This window comes from Monocercomonoides exilis (assembly GCF_001643675.1).
Source record: "Monocercomonoides exilis strain PA203 chromosome Unknown scaffold17-1647472, whole genome shotgun sequence".
Classification (NCBI taxonomy): Eukaryota; Preaxostyla; order Oxymonadida; family Polymastigidae; genus Monocercomonoides; species Monocercomonoides exilis.
The window spans coordinates 1,078,451-1,102,022 of NW_027150562.1; the positions used below are offsets into that span (position 1 = coordinate 1,078,451).

The following is a 23,572-nucleotide window of genomic DNA, read 5'->3' on the forward strand; positions in this document are numbered from 1 at the left end:
TACACTTTCATTTTGCCTCAGTTGCATTGATCGTTATTATTTGACTTTTTCACAATAGTTCCCCTCTCATTGATGAAATATTCATAGTTTTTTTTTTGATATGGTTTATTCTTCTTTTATTTATTTTTGAATTCCTTTTGATCAAATTTTTAAGATGAATGCAATTGGAAAACTTTGTTTTTAATATGTGGAAAAAAACTAGAAAATATTTTTGAAACTTTTAGACTTTTTTTCACCAATATCTTTTTTTGCATTCAAACTGAATTTTTTCTGTTTTTGTTGAATTCCTGTTTCATTCCTGTTTCCATTAAGAATATCATCATATATATATATTGATGTTGTCGTTTCTTTCTTTTTGTCTTTACTTGAAAGAATTCTCTTCTTTTTAATGTTTTAAACCTTCTTTTTGTTGATGTGGTGATAAATCCGGCATAATGCTACTTAAAGGGTACCTAAAAAATTAAAAATAAGCTTTATGAAAAGGCTAAATGTTTTCGAGTGAACTATCATTAACACTCTTTGGTGTAGACTATATGATTAATTTATCATTTTTCTTTATTAGGGTATTCGTTCTCAAAAACAACTGTACCCTAATTGAAATTTTAATTAAATTTTTTTGATAAATTAATTAAATAACAATAAAAAACATTTTTAGGTTTATAAATTTGAATATTAGTGCTATTTGCAATTGTTAGGGTTGCTAAAAACTCAATTCAAGCATTGAAATGAGAATTGAAAAAAGCCTCATGAAAGTTATTATGTGAATAAAAAATCACTCAGTCATTTTTTGCTTTGATCAATTTGTTATAATAAATCTATTGTATTTATAATATCTTAACATTGTTTTTTTTAGCTATTTATTCATGGATTTAACGAAAAAAACGGGTACACTTAAAGTAGCATCTTGCCATAAATCCTGGAAATTATAGTGTGATCAGCTCAACATTATTTGTGGCAAAATTTTTCCAATTATAAAAAAAACTGGGAATTGTTCTAAACTTTTTCTACAATCTCTTCATTATAAATCAACCGAAACTACGCAAATAATTGCAGAAGAATTTAAAAAATTGAGAAAAATATTTGAAAGAGAAGAATGGAACAAAATTCATAAAGCAAAATATTTCGCCCCATTTTTAAACATCAGATCTTGATCATGTTTATCCTTGTGAAGTGGATGTGGTTGCTTTCTGTTTATTCAATCTCAAAAAAATATTGTGAAATCTGCTTCGAATAAAACGTGCAGACAAACTACAAAAACTTCAACCACTAAAAAAATCTCACAAAAACATGGATGTACAAAAAAATAGTCAAAAAATAAAAATATCTTCAAAACGTTGCTGGTATTAAAATAAGAACAAAACAAAAACAAACAAAACGAAAAAATGAAAATGAAATTTGATCCCCAACCAACAAAAACAGATTGCAACCATGAAAAAAAAAGGAATATGCAAAATATAAAAAGAAGAAAGTGAAAGAGAACTTCAGTGAAAGAACAGCATTCAATTATTGCTCCTCCCCAATTGTCACAATGATTGAAAATGGTGTTCAGCAAAAAAATCACAAAGTTAATACGAAACAAAACAAAATGCAATAATATTAATAATAAATACACAGCTCTAACAATTTGTTTGCCAATCCAATTCGCATTTTCTGCAATCTTTCAGAAGACCACAAGTCTCGAAAGATTCAATCCAAAATTCATGAACATACACACAAAACATCATACTCATTCAATTTGGTTTTCACTCCATTCCTTGAACAATCTCTCCGTTTTCAACTTCCAACTGAACTCTTCAAAAGAAAAAAAAAAATAAACAAATGACTTTATCAAATGCCTCGAAACATCCCGTTCTTCTCCACTCATCGAATCAACGAATCTCCACTCTCAGCTTCACTATCCCCACTTCCATCTCTATCCCCCGACCCAACCTCCAACCCAATCGCATCAGTCACTGTGACCATCACAGCCCCGGCCGGGAAGTGCCCAAACAGCTCCCGCTTCACATCCATCAGCCCTGGCCTCTCCTCTCCATTCTGCGACAAGCACGCTTTCACCCCCTTGCTCAGCTCGCATCCCTCAAGCTCCTCTGGCCCAGGCCTCTCCCCATTCGCAATCTTCTGCCCCGCCACCTCCGCCTCATACTCCCCAAACGGGATCTGGAGCGTCAGACACTCCCACGCCATCATCCCAATCGAAAACACCACCGACTTCTTTGTCGCTCCCATCTTCTTGTTCATCAGTAGCTCAGGTGCCTTCCACCTCAAACACTCTTTTTTGAAATCATCATCATCCTCAAACGCTGATGAAGGAAGAGAATCATCATCATCATTGTCACTGGCAGATGTCACAACGGTCGATGACGAGGTTGAGGATGAATCTGAATCTGAAGAAAAGTCGGAGTGCATCACAATACAAATGACCATGTGTTCTGAGAATAGAACAATATGAGGACTGAGATTGGAAAGAGATTGAAGAAAATTTTCCATCTCATCAAAGGAGTGAAGTGCGAGATTTGCCACCCAGAACAGGATTTGGGAAGCTGTCTGCTCCCTCTCCTGCAAACTCCCAATTGCCATCTCTTTTTTCTCATTTCTTCCATGAAGAAGCATGAACAATGAATCTCTTAAATCCACAATCAGCTTCTCATGAGGAGACGAGCAGGCCATTGCATCCACCAGATTCGACATTGATGATGTGGTGGGGCACAAATCCTCCCCTCGAACAAAAATTGAATCTGAATCAGTTGTTGAAGTGGATGAAATGGAAGGTGAAGGGGATCTCTTTCTCACCTCTTCTTCCTCAACCTTCTCCAATGCCCATTCAGGAATCTTATCTGAATCTTTCCCCAGAATGTATTCTGTGGATCCGCTTTCAGATAGAAGATGCTCAGATGACTCTGAATGCTGCATATTCGTATCATATATTCTCTTTTTCATTCTCTCATCATTCTTCCTCTCTGCCTCTCTCTCCGCTCTTCTCCATTGCTCCTCGGGAGACATCTCCATCGTAGTCATCTCAATCAGCTTCGGATCCTTTTTCACTGTGTCTTCCACAATGATTTCCAACTCCTCTGTTCTTCGCTTTTGTTTTCTCCATCGAACAGCCAAAACAACAGACACAATAAGCACAATCATGAGAATGATTGCCATGATGATCACAATGATCAGCCAAAATGATTTTTGATCTTTTCCTCCTTCAACAATCCTTTCGTTTCCATTTCCCTTTGTTTCACTTGCATTTTTCAGAACAAATGGATTTGTTGATGAAGGAGACTCTGCATTTCCAAAGAGGATGTGCACACTCACTTCTATTTCGTCTCCGCAATTGCAGAGGAGATCCTTTGCCACACTCCCTTCAATTTCTCTTTCTGATAAAAATCCATTTGAATCAAAATCATGCTTTTCGATCTCTTTCTCTTCTCCCTTCCTCTTCACAACTGAGAATGACAGATTACAAGGAACAAGAAGCATCCCTTTAAATGTCAGCTTCATTCTACCAGTTTCTTCTTTTGCTTCCACACACTCCAGAACAGGAATGAAGAATGATGAATCTCTCTCTGAAACAATCCCTTCAAAACTGCACCCATCATTCAACATCCAAAGTGAAGAGTGATCCTTCAATCCATCTCCTCCTTTCAAACTCAACACATTCAATGTTCCTGAATCTGAACAAATGATGTTTCTTCTCAGTGATGAATATCCTTCAATGGATGGATTATTGTTCAAAAACTCTCCTTTTTCAATATTCACATTTCCTCCACTCATTGTAATTCCACCATCTGGTGAAGTCGATATTGTTGTGTCTTTCATCACCACAGAACTCTTCACAACATCCACAAGAGATTCTAACCATCTGCACATCTCTTCTTTTGTATTCAAATTCTTTTCATTTCTTTCCTTTGTACTCCCATCAAAAATGCAATTGTCCATTTTCACATCCAAACAATCCTCCAATTTCATCAATTTCCCTTTTGTATTGTTTGTACTGACTCCACCCATTGTGCAATTTGTCAATTGCATTTCCTTTTTCATTGTCAAGCAAGATATCAACGATTCTTCATCTCCTTCAACTGTGATATTTTCAACCTTTAATTTGTCCATATTCAATTGACCACATTCAATAATTTCTATTAGAGAAGTTTTAATTGTTGAATTGCAAATCGTTAATGAATCGATCAATGATGGAAGAGAAGATGAAAGATGCAATGCAGATTCATGAAGCACAAGATTTGACGCTGTGCATCCATCAAGTTGCAATTCTCCTTTTTCCATTTTTATAATGTGAAATGGAATATTTGCAAATACTACATTTTCTCCATCCGCCGATTGTTTTGCAGTGAATGAACAATTCATCACTTCAAGAATCCCTCCTTTTTGTGACATCAGTGAATCATGTCGAGAATTGAAATTCGAATCAAACACAAAGTTCACTCTCAGCAATGAAACTGTTCCACTTGTTGTAATCAAAGCCTCTCTTGTTTTTTCAATCTCTGTTTCAACTTCAACTTCACACATCTCTCTGTTCTTTGAGCTCAAACTCATCTCCTCCAAATTCATCTCTTCACCAATCACACTCCCCTCAACAACGAACATTTGGCTAATGAAATTTGAAGTCAGATGCACCAGCCCATAATCAATCGAAGCACATGGAAGTGTGTTGGTTCCACACTGCCTCTCATTCGATCCATTCACTCTGCTCACAACAATTGTATCGCTCTGATGGATCGTCACAAAATCAATCAGATCTGTATCATTTGTGTGCTCACAACTATCAATTCCATATATCGCATTCATTCTGGTGTAACGGCCTTCTCGAAGATCAAATCGAAACTGGGTTTCATTGATCTGCGATGTGATGTTGAAGCATTCAATGAAAATGTCATTCCCCACACTTGCTGTGTTTGCGTTGAACTTCATCTCCATAAATGTGAAATTCAAATCTCCTCTTTCCTTTGTTGCCAGATACACCCCTCCTCCTCTTCCCGTGCTGTCGCTGCAGCTGCAATGGCTGATTGCTGAGTCAATCATATTCATCGATCCAGATGCACCCAATGTGAAGAATATTGCTCCTCCTTTTTCACTCAATTCTGCTTTGTCTTCTGTGATGTTACTCTCATTCACAACCAAACAAATCTTATTCTCACTCGCAGACTCCAAAATGCTCGCTCCATTGTCACTTCTCTTTACTCCTGAAAATGATGATTTGTTAATCTCAATATTTGTCCATTCTTCATCTTCTTCATTTATCTTCAATCTTTGTTCTGATTTCTTGGTTGACAAAATGCATCCTCCACTTTCATTCAACAATTCCACTCGAACATTCACCAAATGGCAAACAACTCCAGAATCGCGAATGGTAAATATACTGTTTCCAACATTGCACGATTCCATCGACAAATCATTCACTTTTACGCTTCCTCCAATCACATCCACAAACACACAATCATATCCATTGTTCACTTCTGCTTCTGAATGGAATGCACATCCAGTTATCACTAAATCTCCTTCTTTGTTTGAAATAATCGTTTTGGCTGAGTTGTCAAATCCAGATTTCAGTTGAAGTTGGATATTTATCAATTCAAGATGATTATCATTTTCCATGAAATATTCCAGTTGACTTCCAATTGCCTTTTCAAAATTCAATATTGCTTTTGTATCTTCTTCTCCCATCTTTACACTCTTTTTGATCTGATAATTGGACACATTGAATGAATCTCGAATAATTGTTGATCCTTCGATTTGTATTGTTTTCATTTCATCTCCCTCTTTCATGTTTTCCATCCCTTTCCACATCGTGAAGCATGGTTCTTCTTCACTTCCACAGCGTTCCACATCAAATCCACTCGATGAGATAAATATCTCAATTGAGCTGTACGGAACGAGGAACATGAATAAATCTTTTTCTTGATGAAAATCATCACTTCCAACAAACAAAGTCTTATCATCCTTCATTGATGAGTAATCAAACTTGAATGAGTCATTCGTCACAGAACTGTTGAAATCCTTTCCCAAAATGAACATATTCTTTCCAATATCTGCTTTGTTGCTATCAAACATTACACCTTCCAAAAGAAATGGTTTTTCAATCAAACAATTTTGACAATCCAAATACAAGAATCCTCCTTTTCCATTTGTTGTTAAAAGCGAACAAGAAGATGCATTTGTCGATTTGATCTCCAGTTTTTCATTCCCTTTCAAAATCACTTTTGTTGAACCTCCTTCACTGCTTCCAGTGTTCACAATATTTGTAAAGTTGCAGTCTTCAAGCAAAACAGAAGAAGACATCATCATTGGGGATTTGACAAACGAACAATCTGTCAGACTGCATTCTTTCAATGTGCAACTTCCGCTTGTTGTGGTTATCAAAGAGTATTGAATGATATCTGATGACTGATTTTCAAAGGAACAGTTTTTGAGTTGAAGAATCCCACTCGATGAAATCAACGAATTCATGTTTGACACAAATTGACTTGGAACCTGCAACTTCAAAGACAACAAGCTGAATGAAACTGTTGATGAAATAACAGATGAAGAAGATGCAGAATCTCCATTGATTGTCCCTTCAAAATAAACTGTCTTGTGTTTGATTTCATCTCCCTCATTCACACATCCATCAATTACAAGTGTATCTGTGAAAGAATAAATATCTTCAATTGTCCCTTCATCTTTAACTTTCATTTTCATTTCTCCTTCTGTCTCACTTCTGTCAATGTGGTCAATTCCACTTTTCATCGATTGACATGGGAATATTTCACTCCCACATCCCAATGTGTCATGCCCATCCTTCGACACAGACACAACCATCCACTTCAAAGAAACAAGAAACACTCGGAGATCCATTTCTCCATATTTCCCATCTTCCCCAACAAATGCATTCCCATCATCCTTATATTCCGCGCAATCAAATGCAAAACGCTCTGTATTCACAGTATTCACCAGATTGTTGCTCTTCACAAACATGTTCTTACCAATTGCTGCCCTGCATCCAGAAAACGATATTGACGAAAGTTGAAATCCTCCTTCATTCAGGCTGCAATCCAGATATATCCCTCCACCTCTTCCTCCGGAACTCGCATCCTCACTCACACAACAGTCGGAGAAGGTGGTGTTGCTCACTGAAAATGCATTGTCAGAGGCGGATGAGGCGAATGAGATGCATCCTCCATTGGTTGCAGTTTGTTGGTTCAGCTGTGATGAGTGGATGTTGACCATGGTGCAGTTGGTAATGGAGAGGGAGAGGGCAGGGGAGGTGGTAGAGGAGAGGACACAGCTGGCGGGGGTGGCAGTGGAGGTGATATCGGTGATGTTGGAGGAGTTGAGGGTGAGGGGAGCGGTGAGGGAGGTGAGGTGGAAGATGCTTTGGCTGTTGAGGGTGAGACTGGTGATTGCTGTGTGGTTGAGGGCGAGGGAGCCAGCAGTGAGGAAGAAGAGGGGGGTTGTGATTGATGATGAAGATGGAGTTGTTCCGGTGATGATGGTTGTGTTGAGGTTGAGGGAAGGGGAGTTTTGGGAGAGGTGGAAGAGGATGGGGGCGATTTGATTTGTGGAGTTGTGTGCGATGGCGAGGGCAGAGACTGTGAGAGAGCCCTGTGTTTGTTGGAAGAGGGCAGAAGTGGCAGATGGATCTGGTGAAGAAGATGCAGATGAAAATGATGAATATGATGAATATGATGATGATGACTGTGATGACTGTGAATGTGAGTTTGGTTGTTGAGGAATGCCACTGGATGCGATGGTTGTGGTAGTTGTGCTATTTCCTGTGATTTTTGTATTTGGTGCACGGAACGTGAGTGTCTGAGCTGGAGTGAAAGTGGAGAGGAGGAGAGTGAGGGAGGCATCGCTGAAGGGAGCAATGCATCCGAGTGCATACTCCATCGTGGCACATGGGTTTTGCTGTGTTTTGCCACAGGCATCGACATCATTTCCACCATTTGCAACGATTTTGTTCTGGTTGATGATTGGTAGCCAGCCATTATATTCAGCGTTGTCAGCAGTTCCATTATTCCACACTCTTTTTGTTGGAGCTGTTGAACCACATTGCTGGAAAGGAGATTGGGTGATTGCACTTCCGCTGAAGAACACATCATTTCCTTTGCCACTAGAAGCGGAATTACCATCAAAGAAGCAAAATACTATGAATTTTGTTCCATTCATCCAGACATGTGTTGATGCAATAAAAATTGCTGCCCCACAACTCGATGTAGGAGCTGTCAATTCATTATCAACAAATGAACACTCTTCGAGTAAAAAACTATTTGGCTTTTTGACTGGAGAATAATTAAATGTTAAAGAACCTGTTGAATCAACTCCTGAATTTGCAATACACTCACATTTTATAAATAAGAATTGTGCATTTTCTGGAATGCCACCAATCCCAAAATACCAACCTGTTCCAAAGGTGCTTGTTATTTTGCAATATTCAACTCTGTTTTCTTGGAACATCCAAACAGAAAATGATTGAGGGCTCCAAGCCGTTAGTGCTCCTCCATTTCCAGCTAAACAGCTTGTGAAATTGGATTTCGTGATGTTGATATTTAACGAATAATCAAAACATATCGCTCCTCCATGATCACTTGTTGAGCAATTATTAAATATGCATGATGCGATTGTGGAACTCGCATTCTTACAAAAAACATAAAGTGCACCTCCTGCAGAAGACGCACCATTTGAATCTTCCCATTCGCACCATTCGAAGCGATGGCTGTTCAGATCAAATGAATCCATTCTTTTCAGTTTCACTCTTTGAGATTCTGTTCCTTCATATATAACAGGATTATTCGGAGAAGAGCGAGTTTGATGGATGAAAGAAGCATTGAAGGTTGAGAGAGAAGTGGATGGACTGTTGAGGGAAGGGAGGATGGCACCATCAACTGGGTTGTGAGTGTGGATGAAGATGGTTGAGTGAATGGAAATTGATGAGTGAAGAGAGTGGAAGGGGATTGTGTTTGAATTGGTGTTGGTGGCAGTGGTTGTGGTGAATGAGTTGTGCTGGTGTGCGGTGTTTGTGGTGGTTGGGGTTGTTGTGGTGAATGTAGTGATTGAGTGTGAGGAAAGTAATGTTTGTGTTAAATGTGGTGAGAGAGAAGAGATGTTGGAGAAGAGCGTGCTTGAGAGATGGAGATTGAGGTGGATTTGGGGGTGAAGAGGGGAAGAAGGGGAAAAAAGGAAGGGCTGGTGGAAGGAGACGAAAGAGGAGAAAGAGGAGTGGGAGATGGAGAAGGAGGTGGAGACTGGGGAGTGAGAAGAAGAGAAGAGATAATTTGGGGTGGAGAAGAAGGGGAAGGAGAGAATGGCCGGTTGAGGGACGAGGAGGGAGAAGTTCGTGAGGGAGAGAGAGCTGTGTGCAGAGAGGAAGAGTGGGTGGTGTTTGTGATTGTGATTGTGGTGTGTGTGGATTTGGCAGGCAGAGGAGAAAATGGTGGCAGCTGAGTGCTTGTGGGCAGTGACAAACGCACAGCCGCTGAGAGGCACCATGGTGAGGTGGCTCACGCACAACGAGCTGTTGACGATAACAAGACTTGTTTCAGCACAACACAACCGGTTCCCAGCTGCATTCCCAATAACTTCCCTTCGAATGAAATAATTATTGTTATCCGCTCCTTTTTCATCTGATATATTGATCTCGCCTTTTGGCATCTCCTCATCGCATATTTGTTGAATATGCCTTTCTTCAATGCCTCTGCAACTGCAGCTGTAAGCAACCAGCAACAACAATGCAGCAAAATGGAATGCAGTTTTTATGCTGGTGGAGCACCTCACCATGGATGTGTATGGAAGAAAAAACGAAAATCAAAATTGCCTGCACCCCTTATTATTTTCTTTTCAAAGAAATTAAATATTTTGAAAAAGTGAAAGATCACTTCTAAAAAAATATTCCATATGTTATTCATATAAAAATATATATTTTAATTAATTTTATTTTTGTTTTTGATAACTTTTAAAATTGATATTTAAAAAATACTGAATTAAAAAATGGAAAGGATCGAAAAAGAAAATTTTCTGCAAATGATAACTTATAGCGGAAGCTCAAATTTTGTTAATTGTTTATTTTTTATTATTATCGTATATTGGATGATTTTTATTAGAAATTATGTTCGAAAAGTTAAAAAAAAAACTTTATGAATACACCATTTATTATTCAAATTTGGTAAACTTATTATTTGAAATTGGCCAACTTATTATTTAAAATAAATAAACTAATTATTCGATTTTGGTGAACTAATTATTCGAAATTGGTTAACTTCTATTTAAAATTAATAAATTTGAGTATTTTTTGAAAAAAAATTTTTTGTGAAAAATTGGTTTTTACTTAATATCGGAATGTGATTAAAATATAATATATTTTTTCATAATTTATTAAAAAAATGAGAACTTGAACCCCGAATTTTTTAATTTGTCAACAAACATGAAATTTTCTGATTTTTCTGAAAAAAATCATCATCATGATAATCGGATAATTTTTGAATTAATACACCTAACATTGTTTTATTATGAAAAAATCAATCATGAAACGTTATTTGAAATTGAAGATCTTAAGATAAACAATAAATAACAATAGAAGAATTCCGAAAATGCAATCATGGATTTATGAAATTGTGAAAAATATTGGAATTTTGTTAGAAAAATTGATTCAAAATTTTTTTCTTGGTTGAATTATGCATTATTAATCGATGTGAGGTGAATTCATTTGAAAATTATTCTATTTCCATGATGATGATTTTTTTTCTATAAAATTAGAAATTTTCATGTTTATTCACGAACAATAATATTCGAGGTTCAATTTCTCATCATTTTGATAAATAATAAAATGAAATAATATTTTAATCACTTTCCAACACTCAACCAAAAACCGATTTTTCTCAAAAAATTTTTTTATAAAAATACTCAATTTCATGAATTTCGAATAAGTTTTCCAATTTCAAAAAAAATGTTTTACTATTATGAATAATTAGTTTAACAACTTCGACTAATTGGGTGATTATTTTTGAAATCATAACTTTTTTCGGGATTTGCATAATTATGAAAATTTTATGAATTTGAAAACAAAATTTTTGTTGAAAAGTTTTGTTCATTTTATATAATCTTAATTCATAGTTTGATGTGAAAGAAAGACAGAAATGATATTAGATGGAGTTATTTCTTTTCTGTGTTCATTGACAAAAATGGAAAAGGAAAAATTTAAACAATAATATTAATCCGAATTATTTCTTCGAAGAAATATGATTTCGAAAATAATCACCCAATTTGTTAATTAATTAAGAATATGTAGTCGACCAATTTCGAATAATGAGTGGACAAAATTTGAACATTAAATGGTGTATATGGGTAATCATTTTTGAATTCGTATTCTCTCTATCAAATTTTCGGTTTGAATATTTGTTTAGAATATTCATAAAATAACACAAAAAAGTGTTGGATCTATTCAATGACGTTTCTGCTATTTTTTGGTATCAAACTCTTGCTTTTGTTGTTATTGATATGCATTCAACATTTAAATGAAAAATATTTAACTAATGACGAAAAACATTTGGATATAACTGATAATTTTTGAAATTACATTTTTTTATACATATTTTTCTGTACAAAAATTTCCTTTGAATAAAAATTAATCATCACTGAAGAGTGAAAAGGCTCAATAGAGAAATGTTTATCTTCATTTCAGCTGATTCACTTATTCTTAAAATATTTGTGATAAATAAAGCATTTGAATTCATAAGCTTCACGCAATGATAAACAGAATTTGAAAATACAACACACCGAAAAAAGAAATGATTTGAAAAAAAATCACCCATTTATTTTTCAAAATATTTCAGTTCAACTTGGTTATTGGATCATCTCCACTTTTAAAAACTTTATATGCATATTCTCCCTTTCTTTTTGAACAATTGTCACATAAAAAATTAAATAATATAAAATTAAATAAATGATGGCACCTTTTCCATTCCGCTATTGAAAGAATTATCCGCAAAAATTGGTAAAGAAAAGAGTGAAGGGCAAATGCATACTTAACGGCAATTTTAAAATTAATGAAAAAGCAGTTTATATATATAAAGCAAGTTATTTAGTGTATATATTATGAACAAAATAAGTGCGGAAACCATGATTTTTTGATTTTTGAAATCTATCGTTTTCACATATTTATGGGATTTTTGATCACTCAAAAATCAAAAATTTCATGGAAGAAGTGTCTGATTCAGACGATTCACTTGCTCTGCCTGGAAAACCTACAAACAAATTATTCAGATTGTTTCTCAATTCGGAGAAATCTGAAAAATGGATATTTTAGAAAAACATCAAAAACAAGCCAGAATGCAGAAGGCACAGAATTGAAATGGATTTACGGCGTTACTATGGGAAGATGATGTGGGTTTGCAGAAAATGCAGCAATTGGAAATCAGTTTGCAAGAAAACATCCTTTTATCGAAGCAGGATATAAATAAATGTGATTTTGTTAATTATCCTCTTTATTTGGAATGGTGCTAGTGAAAATTTTTGCTCGGAAATGTTGGGAATTCATAGGAACTCTGTTGCATATTGGTCATCTGTTATGAGGTGTTGCGCAATGGACATCATAAATCAGAATGAAACTATTCTTTGATGTTAAAACATTAGTGTTAAAATAGATGAATATGTTTAAAGGAGAAGAAAATAACATAGAGGAAAAAGAAAGAAACAAATGTTGGTCTTTGGTGCAGTGGAGCGAAAGAAAGATAAAATGGATGAAACAAAAAACTTTTTTGTCATGACTGTTCCAGACCGTTCAGTTTCGAAGTTGATTCCTATCATTCATAAGCACAATCTTCCGCATTCAACAATAATGTCAGATGAATGGAAGGCATATTCATCTCTTTCTCGTCTTGGACACAACCATCAAACAATGTTCCATAAAAGAAAATTTTATGATGAAGAAACTCACGCATGCACAAATACAATCGAAGGATTATGGAGCCATATGAGAAGATTTTTTCCTCCCCATGGAATTCGAGAAATATTTGTTGCTGATCAGTTTGCTTTTTGGATGATTAATAAGAGAAAGATTGTGACATTTAAAGTATTTGTATCAAAAATTATTTTCAACAAAGAAAAATAAACAGAAGAAGCTGAAGAAGATGAAGAAACAGAAGAAACTGAAGAAGAAATACCTGATTTAGATGATTTACTTATTTCTAATGACAGCGAAACAAGTGAAACCGATAATATTGACCCAGGCGATGGTTTATCTGCCTCTGAGTATTCAGAAAACTCATAAAGATAAACTTTTTCATTTTATTTTGATTTTTTATTTTGTTTTTTTTATTTTTTAGAAAAAAATTTGACCCATTTTCATAATTTTTGAAAAATTAAAATTTTATTTTAACGAACTTCCGCATGTTTTTATCTACTCAAAACATCACAAATGATGTTTATAAGCAATAATCAAACGAAACGTGCAAGAATTAGAAATTGCTGTTAAGTGTGCATATGCCGTCCAGAAAATAAAATATTTATTTTTATTGGGACAATAAAGAAAAATGAACAAATAGAATACAACCCTATTCATATACGTATCTATATTAAACAATAAGCTTTTTGTAACATGCTAACTTTTGATGAGAACTTATTGTTCTTGGATATACTTTACAATAATTTTTCTTAAAGTTACCGAGGGTTAATAAGAATTTTCATCCAAAAATGAATAAACCAATCTTTCTAATTCTAATTTTTTTTTATTTTTTCATTCATCTTTGACTTTGTTATCAATAATAATTTCTTTTATAAAATCATTATATCTTTAAAGCAAGGCTAACTCTCTTTCAGATTAAATTAAATTATGAAAAAAGGAATATACTCATCAAAAGATACACTCCTCGAATCATAGGTATCGAAGTGATAAAAAAATGACGCAAATGAACGAGTTTAAAAATCTGATATCATTGTGAAGTCTTAACTTTGATCTGTTATACAGCTTGTATCTCAGCTGCTTTCAAGATCATACAAAGAGAGTAAACCCAATAATCACTCCACAAGTTTTTCTTGTTAACATCCTCTTCATTCACTACTCAACTCTTCTTCCCTCAATCTCTTCTCCTTTTGTCATTCGAGGAATCAGAAGAATGGAAGACCAGAATCTGCGCCTTCCTTAACAATTGTCTCAAAGTATTGATAAATTGTTGTCACGGCAAGTAAGATACCAGTGCCTGAACCCATGGCTCCCAAAAAGTCCGCCAACACAGTCAGCAACCCAACGCACATACCTCCGAAAGATGCTGCAATGGGAATGTAACGATTCAATTCATGAACAGTCGATTGTTCACGATGTCCGGGGAAGAAAACTTGTTGTTGCTTCAATGTTTCCGCAACGTCCTTCGCTGATGAGCCAGAAACATCAATCCACAACCTTGAGAACAGAGCAGTAGTTCCCAACATGAAAACTATATACACAATAGCATGAAGGGGATCTCTGATAACATCGCCAAATGAACGAGGTGGAGAGATAAAATATACAAGTCCTCCTACTGGCGTCATCTGTGATGATCCTTCATTAGATTGCCATTCTCCGATCATTTTGATCAAGAAGCTTTTAGGAAGTGATTTGTACAGCATTTGAGATAAGAAATACACTAACGACACGAGTGATGACTGAAGGATGATTGGTGTATTTGAGGTGTAGAACAGTTTAATTGGATAAGAACCTTGATAGTTACGTGATTGACGATGCTTCAATGAAAGTTCGACGCGAACACCCTGGAAGTAAACAACTACCAAAAAGACTATAACCGTTGCAAGCAATGACGAGACGTTTGGCAAATGTTGACGAGTGAATGCTTCGGCAAGAGCTCTTCCTTTATCGGAACGCGTGATTAAAAGATGTATCAGAGCAATTATGCATCCCTCAAATTCAGTTCCTCTTCCATAGTTTGCAGTATTTGGAGAAAAGCATTGCCATACAATATTCTCGCAAATGTTTGTTGCAATAAACAAAGAAATACCGCTTCCTATTCCATATCCTTTCTGCAAGAATTCATCCTAAAATAAATAATTACATTATTTGTATTTAAAATAAAATATCATTTTTATCTAATTGCTTTAAAAAGCAAACCAATAGGGTAATAACAAGTCCTGAAACGCTCAACTGAACAACCAAAATAAAAGCGGTCCAGAATCCAATTTCTCTAACTGGTCCATACATTCCAGCCAGAACATATGCGAGTGCTTGCACAATGGTAAAAATTAATCCAGCTAATTTTTGAACTCCATTAAATAACGCTCGTTCGGATTTAACGCTTTGATCAACGTCAATCAGTTTTGTTCCGGCAAGCAATTGGATGATCATTCCCGATGTCACAATCGGTGAAATGCCAAGCTCCATCAATGTACCTGATGAAAGTTATTTAAATATTAAAATCATCAAAAAAGCGAATAATAAATAATAATTTAAATAATAATAGAATGTAAAAAAATCACAATATGAATGATTGAAATTATTATTACAATACATTCAACAAAGTCATGTCTATTTTCATTGAACACAATCTTAAATCTCCAAACGTACACGCGTCACACCTCTGTTTGATGCCATGATTGAACGCAACCAATAAAAAGGATCTGATCCTTTTGCTTTAGTAATTCCAACAAGTGGAATTCTTGAGTAAAGCAAAAACAGCAACAATGTCAGCAGAGTGTAAATTATTTTTTGCTTGAACGGTACCTGTACAATGAAAACAATACAAAGAAAAGTTTACAATGTAACGATAGGTACAGTCACCGAAAATTCCGGTTATAAAAGAAATGTCAAACAATTTTAACGGGCTGTGTCACTTCAGGCACAAATTGAACAAAAGGCTTGCAGAAATCAAGAAACTTTCCTTTATATACACAATATATATATAAAATTATCAATTCAATTCATAAGACAATCACATTCCAAACCCATCGCGTCTTTTTGATCAACCCTTATTTTGTCTTTTCAGTTTGAAAAGATGTCAATGGAATTTTTGTTGACAAATAAAATTCATACAACAATATGCAATAACTTATCTTTGTTAATAACATAATCACACTTTCAAAAAGGGAACCATCATATATATATTTTTATTTTTCTCTTATTTATTAATTTTTAAATATGTCTCAAATGCAATCACAAAAATCACCCAAAGATATTTTGCAATTAGTATTATCATATAAAGAAAGAGGAAAATCTGCTAAAGATTGTGTTGCTGAGTTAACCAACGATTTTGATGAAGATTATAAAACGGATAATCTTGAATCAGACAACATGCAAGATGATGCAGACGAAAACAATCTTATGAAATCCTTAGATAATTTATCAAAAAACATTAATGATAAAATTCATCAAGTTGTAGACGACGCTCAACACTCTCCGGAACACTCTGATAATAATTTACCTGCTCAACAACAATTGTCAAACATACTTGATAAGCTGTATTTTTTTATGACTTCTATATGCGTTATTCTTTTTGAGGTACTCTTCTTAATGTACAGTTTCTGTATCAAAAAAGAAAGCGGAATGGATTCACGCACAGTTATTTTAATGAATATATCATGCATGTTTTCATTAGTAAAGATATTTTCATTCTCCGCACAGATTTTTGAGCAGCTTACACACCACATCGTAAATCATGAGGCGAGACGAACTCTTTGGCCAGTTTACACATATCTGCTGTGTATCATAAATGACTTCATATCTATTAAAACAATTATTAGCTTGTACAAGCAGAAGCACCTCTATGAGAGCAGAATATTATTTAATCATAAGTTGCTCCAGATATTTAGAATTCTTGATATTTTGTTTAGCATAAAACAAATAAGGGATCTGGTTTGTTAGGTGAATTGTATTTTGTAGCATCACTTAAATTATTCAAACTCTCAGTTTAATAGAAATTATGAAAGTAGTCTATTGAAAAGAATTATTAAACGTTTGTCAGATGGGATTAGAAATCAATTACAGCTACGAAATGTTTCACTTCTGGAATTAAGAAAATGTTTGCCATCATCTTGTATTTTTCCATGATTTTAATTTTTTTTCATCATTACTCTTTTTAAAAATTTCCCCTTCATCTTTCTTCCAATGTATTTTTCTGAATTTATAATGACATTTATATATACATTTTTTCCTTTCCTCATAAAAAGTCTTTTTCGAAATGACATTTCATCTCATATTTCTTGTGATACTGTACAAGAAATTATATCCCACTCATTTCATTATCAAACATCCATTCCATTGGGCCAATTTATTGCTATACACCATTTTTATTTCAGATTTATTTGTGAGAATATCACTCTTAAGAATGAGATCTGGATTGGTCTGCGATTCTTTTTATCAATTTTTTTCAAACTGCTTTTTCCTTCTTATTTATTAATATGTTTTAGGAACCTTTATTGATTCCAGCTATCTTTTGCAAAGGCATACCTGGAACTGTCTTTGCTTCCATTATTTCATTTTTCTTATCGCTTATACCAGATTGGGAACCCGAATTGACGTTCCATCCCAGAGTTGCAAATGCTCCTCAACCCACTGTTCAAGTGAACGATGAAGTTCAGGAATGAATCCGCGAATATCTGAATATTTGTTGAACTTATTTCAATTCATTCACACTTGAATAGCTTGTCTCATCTTTCTCCTTCTTTTGAAACATTGTTGAATAATACCTTTTTTACACAAAGAAATAAAAAGGGTACATTAACTTTTTGTTTTGTTTGCGTGTGATTTTTTTTATTAAATTGAATAATATATTGATTTTTTAATAATTTATTTGTTGTGAATTTTAGAATAACTTTCAAGTCATTCCTCTTGAACCATGCTAAATTTTAATAAAAATAAAAAAAAGATTATGCGAAAATCAAATTCAAAAATTTTAACATACTATTTTTCTTTCATAAAAGTCATCTGCCTTACTTGTTCCAATATTTATTATTTTGGGGCATCCTTCCCTGTCTTTTTCTTGCATCGTGCATTCTTTGCAATAATATGCATCAGCAACACCAGGTCCACCACAAATTACGCATCTGCCAGCATATGATCCATAGTTGCATTCATCGCAAATATGAACCTAAATATCGAAAAATACGTTCAACACATTTTAAAAAAATATTTGTAAAACAAATACCAATGTAGTTGGTCTTGAGTATGAATCACAAATAACACAACGACCGTCACATCCTTCGCACAATCTCCCAATAGCCGTTCCAGTTTGTTTTCTGCAAAACATTAAATCTGGATGATGTTTCTATTTTGAAAGATTAAAAATTTGTTATGTCAACAAAACATCTACAATTAATTCAAAAGCATACAGCCATTTTCAATATAAATATATTTAATAAGAAAATTTGTGTTAACAAAATATATTACACATGTTTCTGATCAATTAATTCAATATCTTTGTTGATTTTCAAATATTCTGCATATGTTTGTGCTGTTTTCATTTCAATCAAACTTTTGCATCAATTAAGCAGAAATGTGATCTGAAAACTAATTTAAAACAGAACTTGAATTTTATTAAAAATTCATGACTAATACCCCAATTGGAAAATTTATTTTACCTCCAACAGAGGTCCAGACTTTGATTGAAAAAACAGCGCAATTTATTGCAGAAAAAGGAGCTTCATTCGAACAAAAACTTCTTGATGATCAAAAAGATAATCATCGTTTTGAATTTTTGAAACCCGAGTCTCAATATCATCAATTTTATGCGCACACGCTTCATCAAAAGATTGTCGAAGGAGGTATGAAAAATAGATTTATTTATTTGTATTTTTTACGAAATGATTTCTTCATTTTATATTTGATATCTGTTTTAAAGCTTACAAGAAAGCGGGGCTTGAATCTGAAATTGTCAAAAAAGACAAGCAAAAAGTTATTTATTTTTATTTTTATAGGTTTAACGAAGCTTGTTGTCATTTCATTTTTAGGAAAAGAAGACAAGTCACACTGTTGAAAGGGCAGCTCAAATTAGAAAAATTCCAAAGGAGGCACCCCCTCCATTTAGATTTGCTGTAGATCCTCCAAATCAAATCACTACTTTAGAATTGTTTGTTGTAAGTTTATTTTTTGACTTTATCAATATTATTTTTGATTGTGTTTTTTAGAGAACAAATAAAGTTAACTGCCTTGTTTGCTGCAAAAAATGGAATGCAATTCATTCAAAGCCTTCCAGAAAATGTTAAGGCAAGCCCTCAATTCGAATTTCTTCAGCCAAGCAGCACAAGGTACTTTTATTATCAGTCGCTAATTCAACAATACGAGATGTGTCTTCGCCCATCTCCAGAATGCCTCAAAAAAATAGACCTAGAAGCAGATTCAAAGTTTGCTTCTCAATTATTGTTCATTTAAAGAAAAGTTGATATTTTATTCCATTGTGAAAAAAATATTTTTTTTAATTTTAAATTTTAATTTTGAAATGAATGGTTATTTTTACAGATTCGCAATTTTTAAACGCATTCAAAAGCGAGCAGCGTGGGAGCGCTGGGCGGAAGAGACGAAGCAGCGGGACGCGCTTGCTGCGGAGGCAGAGCGAGACAACGAGGCTGCGCAGATTGATTGGCACGACTTTGTGGTTGTGGAGAGAGTTGTGTTTGACGACGACGAGGATGAGGATAAGGACAGGCAAAAAGAGAACAGCGGGCTTTTGAACTTGGGCGCTTCCACAGATGACCACAACGCACACATAGGTGTGAAATTTCAAGCTGACACAAATGTTTTGTGCATGAAGGCAATGACTGTTTCGATGAGCCTTCTTCTTCTTCTTCTATTTTTTTATTTAAAAAATCAATTGCGTTGTTTCGAATGCAAATTTATTATTTTATTTTATTAATATTTTCTTTCTTTCTTTTTAACATTTTTTTTAAAAAAAAAACACATAATTCTATCAACTGTATTCATTTCCCCCCCCTATTTTTCACAGATTTCCTCGCATCTTCACTCGGAGGAGCGTCTATTGAAGGGCCGACATTTCAGCTGGGGCACGGCCGAGACGAGTCAGAAGACGTCGATATGGACATGGACATTGAGGAAAACGACGAGCAGCACCAGACAACATCCACTTCACACCCACACACAGCCACATCATCATCATCTTCTTCTTCTTCATCTTCTGCTTCTTCTACTTCTGCTTCTTCTGCTGCAAATGCCACTCCTCTTTCGCGCGCCCACACGCTCGCAGCAGCAGCCGCTGCGTCGCTGCGGATGGTGGTGTGCTCGTTCTGCGGGAAGGAGATTCCGGAGTCAGAGATCGACCAGCACATCAAAATGGAGATGAGCGACAGCACAGCCAGGCAGAAGCGCATACAGGCAATGAACAAGACAAAGGCCCTCTCTGCCTCGACGGGGGACGAAATCGCCATCTCGCTCCAGCGCTTCGCAGAGCGCAGGCCGGATATCTTTTCGAGCACAGGGAAGGAAAGCGCAGAGGAAAAGGCAGCGAGAGAAGCGAAGCTTGCTGAGGAGAGGAGGATTGCACTGCAGAGAGAGGCTGGTGCCTGGGACGGAAGATTCGCTTCAAAGGCCACAGCCTCTTCAATTGCTCAATATCTTCCACAATCGTCTTCTTTCACTCCAGATAAGCAGTTTGGACCGCAGATGGATGAGCAGCAACAATATATGCAGGAACCTCAAAAAAGACTGTTTGGAGATGGAATTCATCAAAATGGAATGAATCCTCAGTTTTCAAATTTGAATATGTCCAAGCGTACAAGAACAGAATGATATATTTTGATTTAATAAATTTATTATTTATTTTTAAGTGTTTATTTTCAAGCATTTCAATAAAAAATTATCAGTTAATGATATTTTAAACTTTTTCATGGGATGATCAAAAGACAATTATTTTAATGTCTCATTTGAGGGATGAAGAAGATGAATCATTAAATTTACCAGAAGGGAAACAAGGCACGCATTAAGAATTTTATTTTTAGATTTATTATATATGTGCTTTCTTTGCAACAAATATGATACTCATATTTCATCGAAAAATATTTTTTAAAATTCAAAAGAGCGGATCATCGAATGTCCTTATATGGACACTATAAACAGATCAATTTTAAATTTTGATTTTGAAAAGTGTTGCTGTGTTACGTTATCTACAGTTAATGTTTATGCTTGTCTTGTGTGTGGAAAATATTTCCAAGGTTTGACACTATTTTTTGTTTATTAATTATTTTTTGTTTACTATTTTGTACAACAGGAAGAAGCGAAAAAACACCTGCCTACTCTCATTCGCTACAAGCGGAACATCATGTTTTTATGAATATGAAAACTTTGAAGGTTACATTTTTTTTTACATTTTTGGAAATTAAACTCTCTTATTTTTATACGATATTTAGGCTTATTGTCTTCCAGATGGATATGAAATCATTGACGATTCTTTGAATGATATCAAAGTTTGTTGCAAATCATTTCGATTATTTATCTTTTTAACTTCAAAAATATCTGTCAGAGAGTTATACGCCCCCAGTTCAATATCGCATACATAACAGGATTGGAAAATGACATTCGTACGTGTCGTGCGTTGGATGGAACATTGTTTTATCCAGGTTACGTTGGCTTAAACAATATTGATGGAAATGATCATGTTGCATGTGTAATTCATGTTTGAAATCTTTTTATTTCAAAATCCAATTGAAACAATCTTAATCATTTATATTGTTTGCAGGCATTAGGACAGATTCCCCTATTTCGGAATTTTTTCTTGGATAATGATGTCTTTCGAATTGTATGCACTTGAGCAATATCCAAAACCATTTCAATATTTTCAATTTTCCATGTTTTTTTTAATTTTAAATTTTTTGATAACAACTTCTTTGTCTCAACCAACGTATCGCAACATTCAGTTACATTCTCGGGCACAGCTTCCAGCGAGTGCACCCACACCTGAAGAAGCCGCGACTCGCCCTTCGCCCACCGTTGTATCACACGCCCTCTCAACGCTCCTGCGGCAGATGTGGTCTCCCTTCAACTTCAAGTCCCACGTCTCTGCCCAGACATTCATTCACCTCGTCTCTCTCTTCCAGCCGTCTCTGATCACTTCACACTCATCTTCAACTTCATCTTCATCTTCATCCTCTTCCTCTTCCAGCTCGTCTTCTCGTGCCTCTTCCGCTGGCTTTGCTGCGATGTCCTCATCGTCAATTGCTCGCTCCTCCATCGCAGCGTCGGCAGACGAGCACCATTCACTTCCCCGTGACGCCCTTCGCTTCTTGCTGTGGCTGCTCAGCATTGTTGACTCAGAATGTGGGGATGTTATTTCGCCACAGATGCAGCAGTCGTCCAAAGACGATTCTTCAAAACATCCAAATGAGAAGAAGAAGAAGAAGCAGGGTTTGTTGTTATTATTATCATTAAGGAATATTTCATTTTTTCCCACTTTGTTTAATGATAATAACAAATCAACTTTTTCTTCTGTGCGTTTGTCGTTGATTGTTGTTTAGGCATAATAAAGTCCAGCTTCCAAGGCTCATTGAAAATAATAACACAGACACCATCCTCCTCCTCCACCTCATCTTCACCAGAATCTCAATCATCGTCATCATCTCCTTCTTCTTCTCCCTCTTCTTCCTCCTCTCCCTCTTCCTCCTCCTCTTCATCAACTGACACTTCGACCAAAACCACACAACACAAGCCATTTTTAGTGCTCACCCTCGATCTCCCTCCCATCCCTCTCTTCCCAGTCGACGAGGACGACGAGGAGAGCCACAGCGGCGTGACGTCCACGCAGGCCGGCATTCAGCAGGTGCCTCTTCCCATTCTGCTGGAGAAGTACTCAGGCAAATTCATTCCTGTTGTCCCTGTGTCTGCTGTGGGGACGTCGGCTTCTCTTCCTCTCGCAGAAACACCCACGAGGTCAATGAAGATTACGAAGTTCCCTCCGTTTCTCATACTCCACTTCAACAGATTTATTAAGAACCAGTTTTTCTATGAAAAGAACCCGACGCTTGTGACTTTCCCGATTTCTGGGCTTAATTTGGCTGAATGTTTGATTAATTTTATTTTTTTAATCTTCAAATAATTTTTTTCATTAACATAATTATTATTTAGATGGACTGTGCAATGAACGAATTATATACGATTTAATAGCTTCAATATCACACGAGGGCTCAATTCAAGATGGTAAATATATTGTGCATGTTTATAAGCCAGTTTGTTCAAAAAGCTAATTAAATAATTTTTCACAATTTTCTTTTAAAAAAAATTAACTTTTGAATAGTCTGTAAAGCAATGGTTTTCGATTGAAGGACTTGTTGTTGAAGAAGTCTTGCCACAAACAGTTATGCTATCATCTGCCTTCATTCAGATATACCAAAAAAGACCTTTATGAAGAAAGAAAACTTTTTCGATTTGCGAAAAAGATTTATAAATCTTTTTTATTATAAATTTAATAAGATTAAAAATAATTGAAAATTTATTTGCATATTTAAAAATTCAAAATACTTTTCATTTTGATCACAACCATATTTTGATTATCAAAAACTGAATATAAAAGAAAAGCGTTGGAAAGATCAAATTTATCCTTGCGCTTGGGGCAATTGTTCGGCTATGATCTTGTTGAGCCTTACATATTGCTGGTTGAAAACTATACCC

At 35.1% G+C, this 23,572-nt stretch overlaps 6 protein-coding genes across 6 annotated transcripts; 3 read left to right on the top strand and 3 right to left on the bottom strand.

The window, feature by feature from the left end:
- Positions 1-1,137: 1,137 nt before the first annotated feature.
- Positions 1,138-8,442, bottom strand: MONOS_17451 (uncharacterized protein; the record flags this gene model as incomplete). Its single annotated transcript, XM_067870373.1, has 2 exons — positions 1,138-8,098; positions 8,384-8,442. The coding sequence occupies 2 exons, from the start codon at positions 8,440-8,442 to the stop codon at positions 1,861-1,863; spliced, it is 6,297 nt and encodes a 2,098-aa protein (XP_067729298.1). The 3' UTR covers positions 1,138-1,860.
- A 672-nt stretch (positions 8,443-9,114) lies between these two features.
- Positions 9,115-9,429, top strand: MONOS_2418 (uncharacterized protein; the record flags this gene model as incomplete). Its single annotated transcript, XM_067872337.1, has 1 exon — positions 9,115-9,429. One exon carries the CDS (start codon positions 9,115-9,117, stop codon positions 9,427-9,429), a length of 315 nt encoding a protein of 104 aa, XP_067729299.1.
- Positions 9,430-13,753: 4,324 nt separating this feature from the next.
- MONOS_2417 (putative Secretory protein 61 A (Sec61A)) lies at positions 13,754-15,924 on the bottom strand. Its single transcript, XM_067872336.1, has 5 exons — positions 15,910-15,924; positions 15,778-15,845; positions 15,544-15,688; positions 15,080-15,357; positions 13,754-15,006 (listed from the first exon to the last, which is right to left on the bottom strand). The coding sequence occupies exons 1-5, from the start codon at positions 15,911-15,913 to the stop codon at positions 14,086-14,088; spliced, it is 1,416 nt and encodes a 471-aa protein (XP_067729300.1). The 5' UTR covers positions 15,914-15,924; the 3' UTR covers positions 13,754-14,085.
- Positions 15,925-17,685: 1,761 nt separating this feature from the next.
- Positions 17,686-18,297, bottom strand: MONOS_2416 (putative PHD finger-like domain-containing protein 5A; the record flags this gene model as incomplete). Its single annotated transcript, XM_067872335.1, has 4 exons — positions 17,686-17,801; positions 17,865-18,050; positions 18,108-18,227; positions 18,292-18,297. The coding sequence occupies 4 exons, from the start codon at positions 18,295-18,297 to the stop codon at positions 17,778-17,780; spliced, it is 336 nt and encodes a 111-aa protein (XP_067729301.1). The 3' UTR covers positions 17,686-17,777.
- Positions 18,298-18,471: 174 nt separating this feature from the next.
- Positions 18,472-20,782, top strand: MONOS_16829 (Splicing factor 3A subunit 1). The gene is made up of 6 exons (XM_067869702.1): positions 18,472-18,723; positions 18,801-18,853; positions 18,910-19,028; positions 19,087-19,302; positions 19,418-19,668; positions 19,902-20,782. Exons 1-6 carry the CDS (start codon positions 18,507-18,509, stop codon positions 20,699-20,701), a joined length of 1,656 nt encoding a protein of 551 aa, XP_067729302.1. The 5' UTR covers positions 18,472-18,506; the 3' UTR covers positions 20,702-20,782.
- Positions 20,783-20,826: 44 nt separating this feature from the next.
- MONOS_2415 (U4/U6.U5 tri-snRNP-associated protein 2) lies at positions 20,827-23,478 on the top strand (the record flags this gene model as incomplete). Its single annotated transcript, XM_067872334.1, has 10 exons — positions 20,827-20,884; positions 20,989-21,123; positions 21,180-21,259; positions 21,319-21,375; positions 21,432-21,584; positions 21,648-21,707; positions 21,826-22,312; positions 22,423-22,965; positions 23,030-23,130; positions 23,199-23,478. The coding sequence occupies 10 exons, from the start codon at positions 20,827-20,829 to the stop codon at positions 23,307-23,309; spliced, it is 1,785 nt and encodes a 594-aa protein (XP_067729303.1). The 3' UTR covers positions 23,310-23,478.
- Positions 23,479-23,572: the final 94 nt, after the last annotated feature.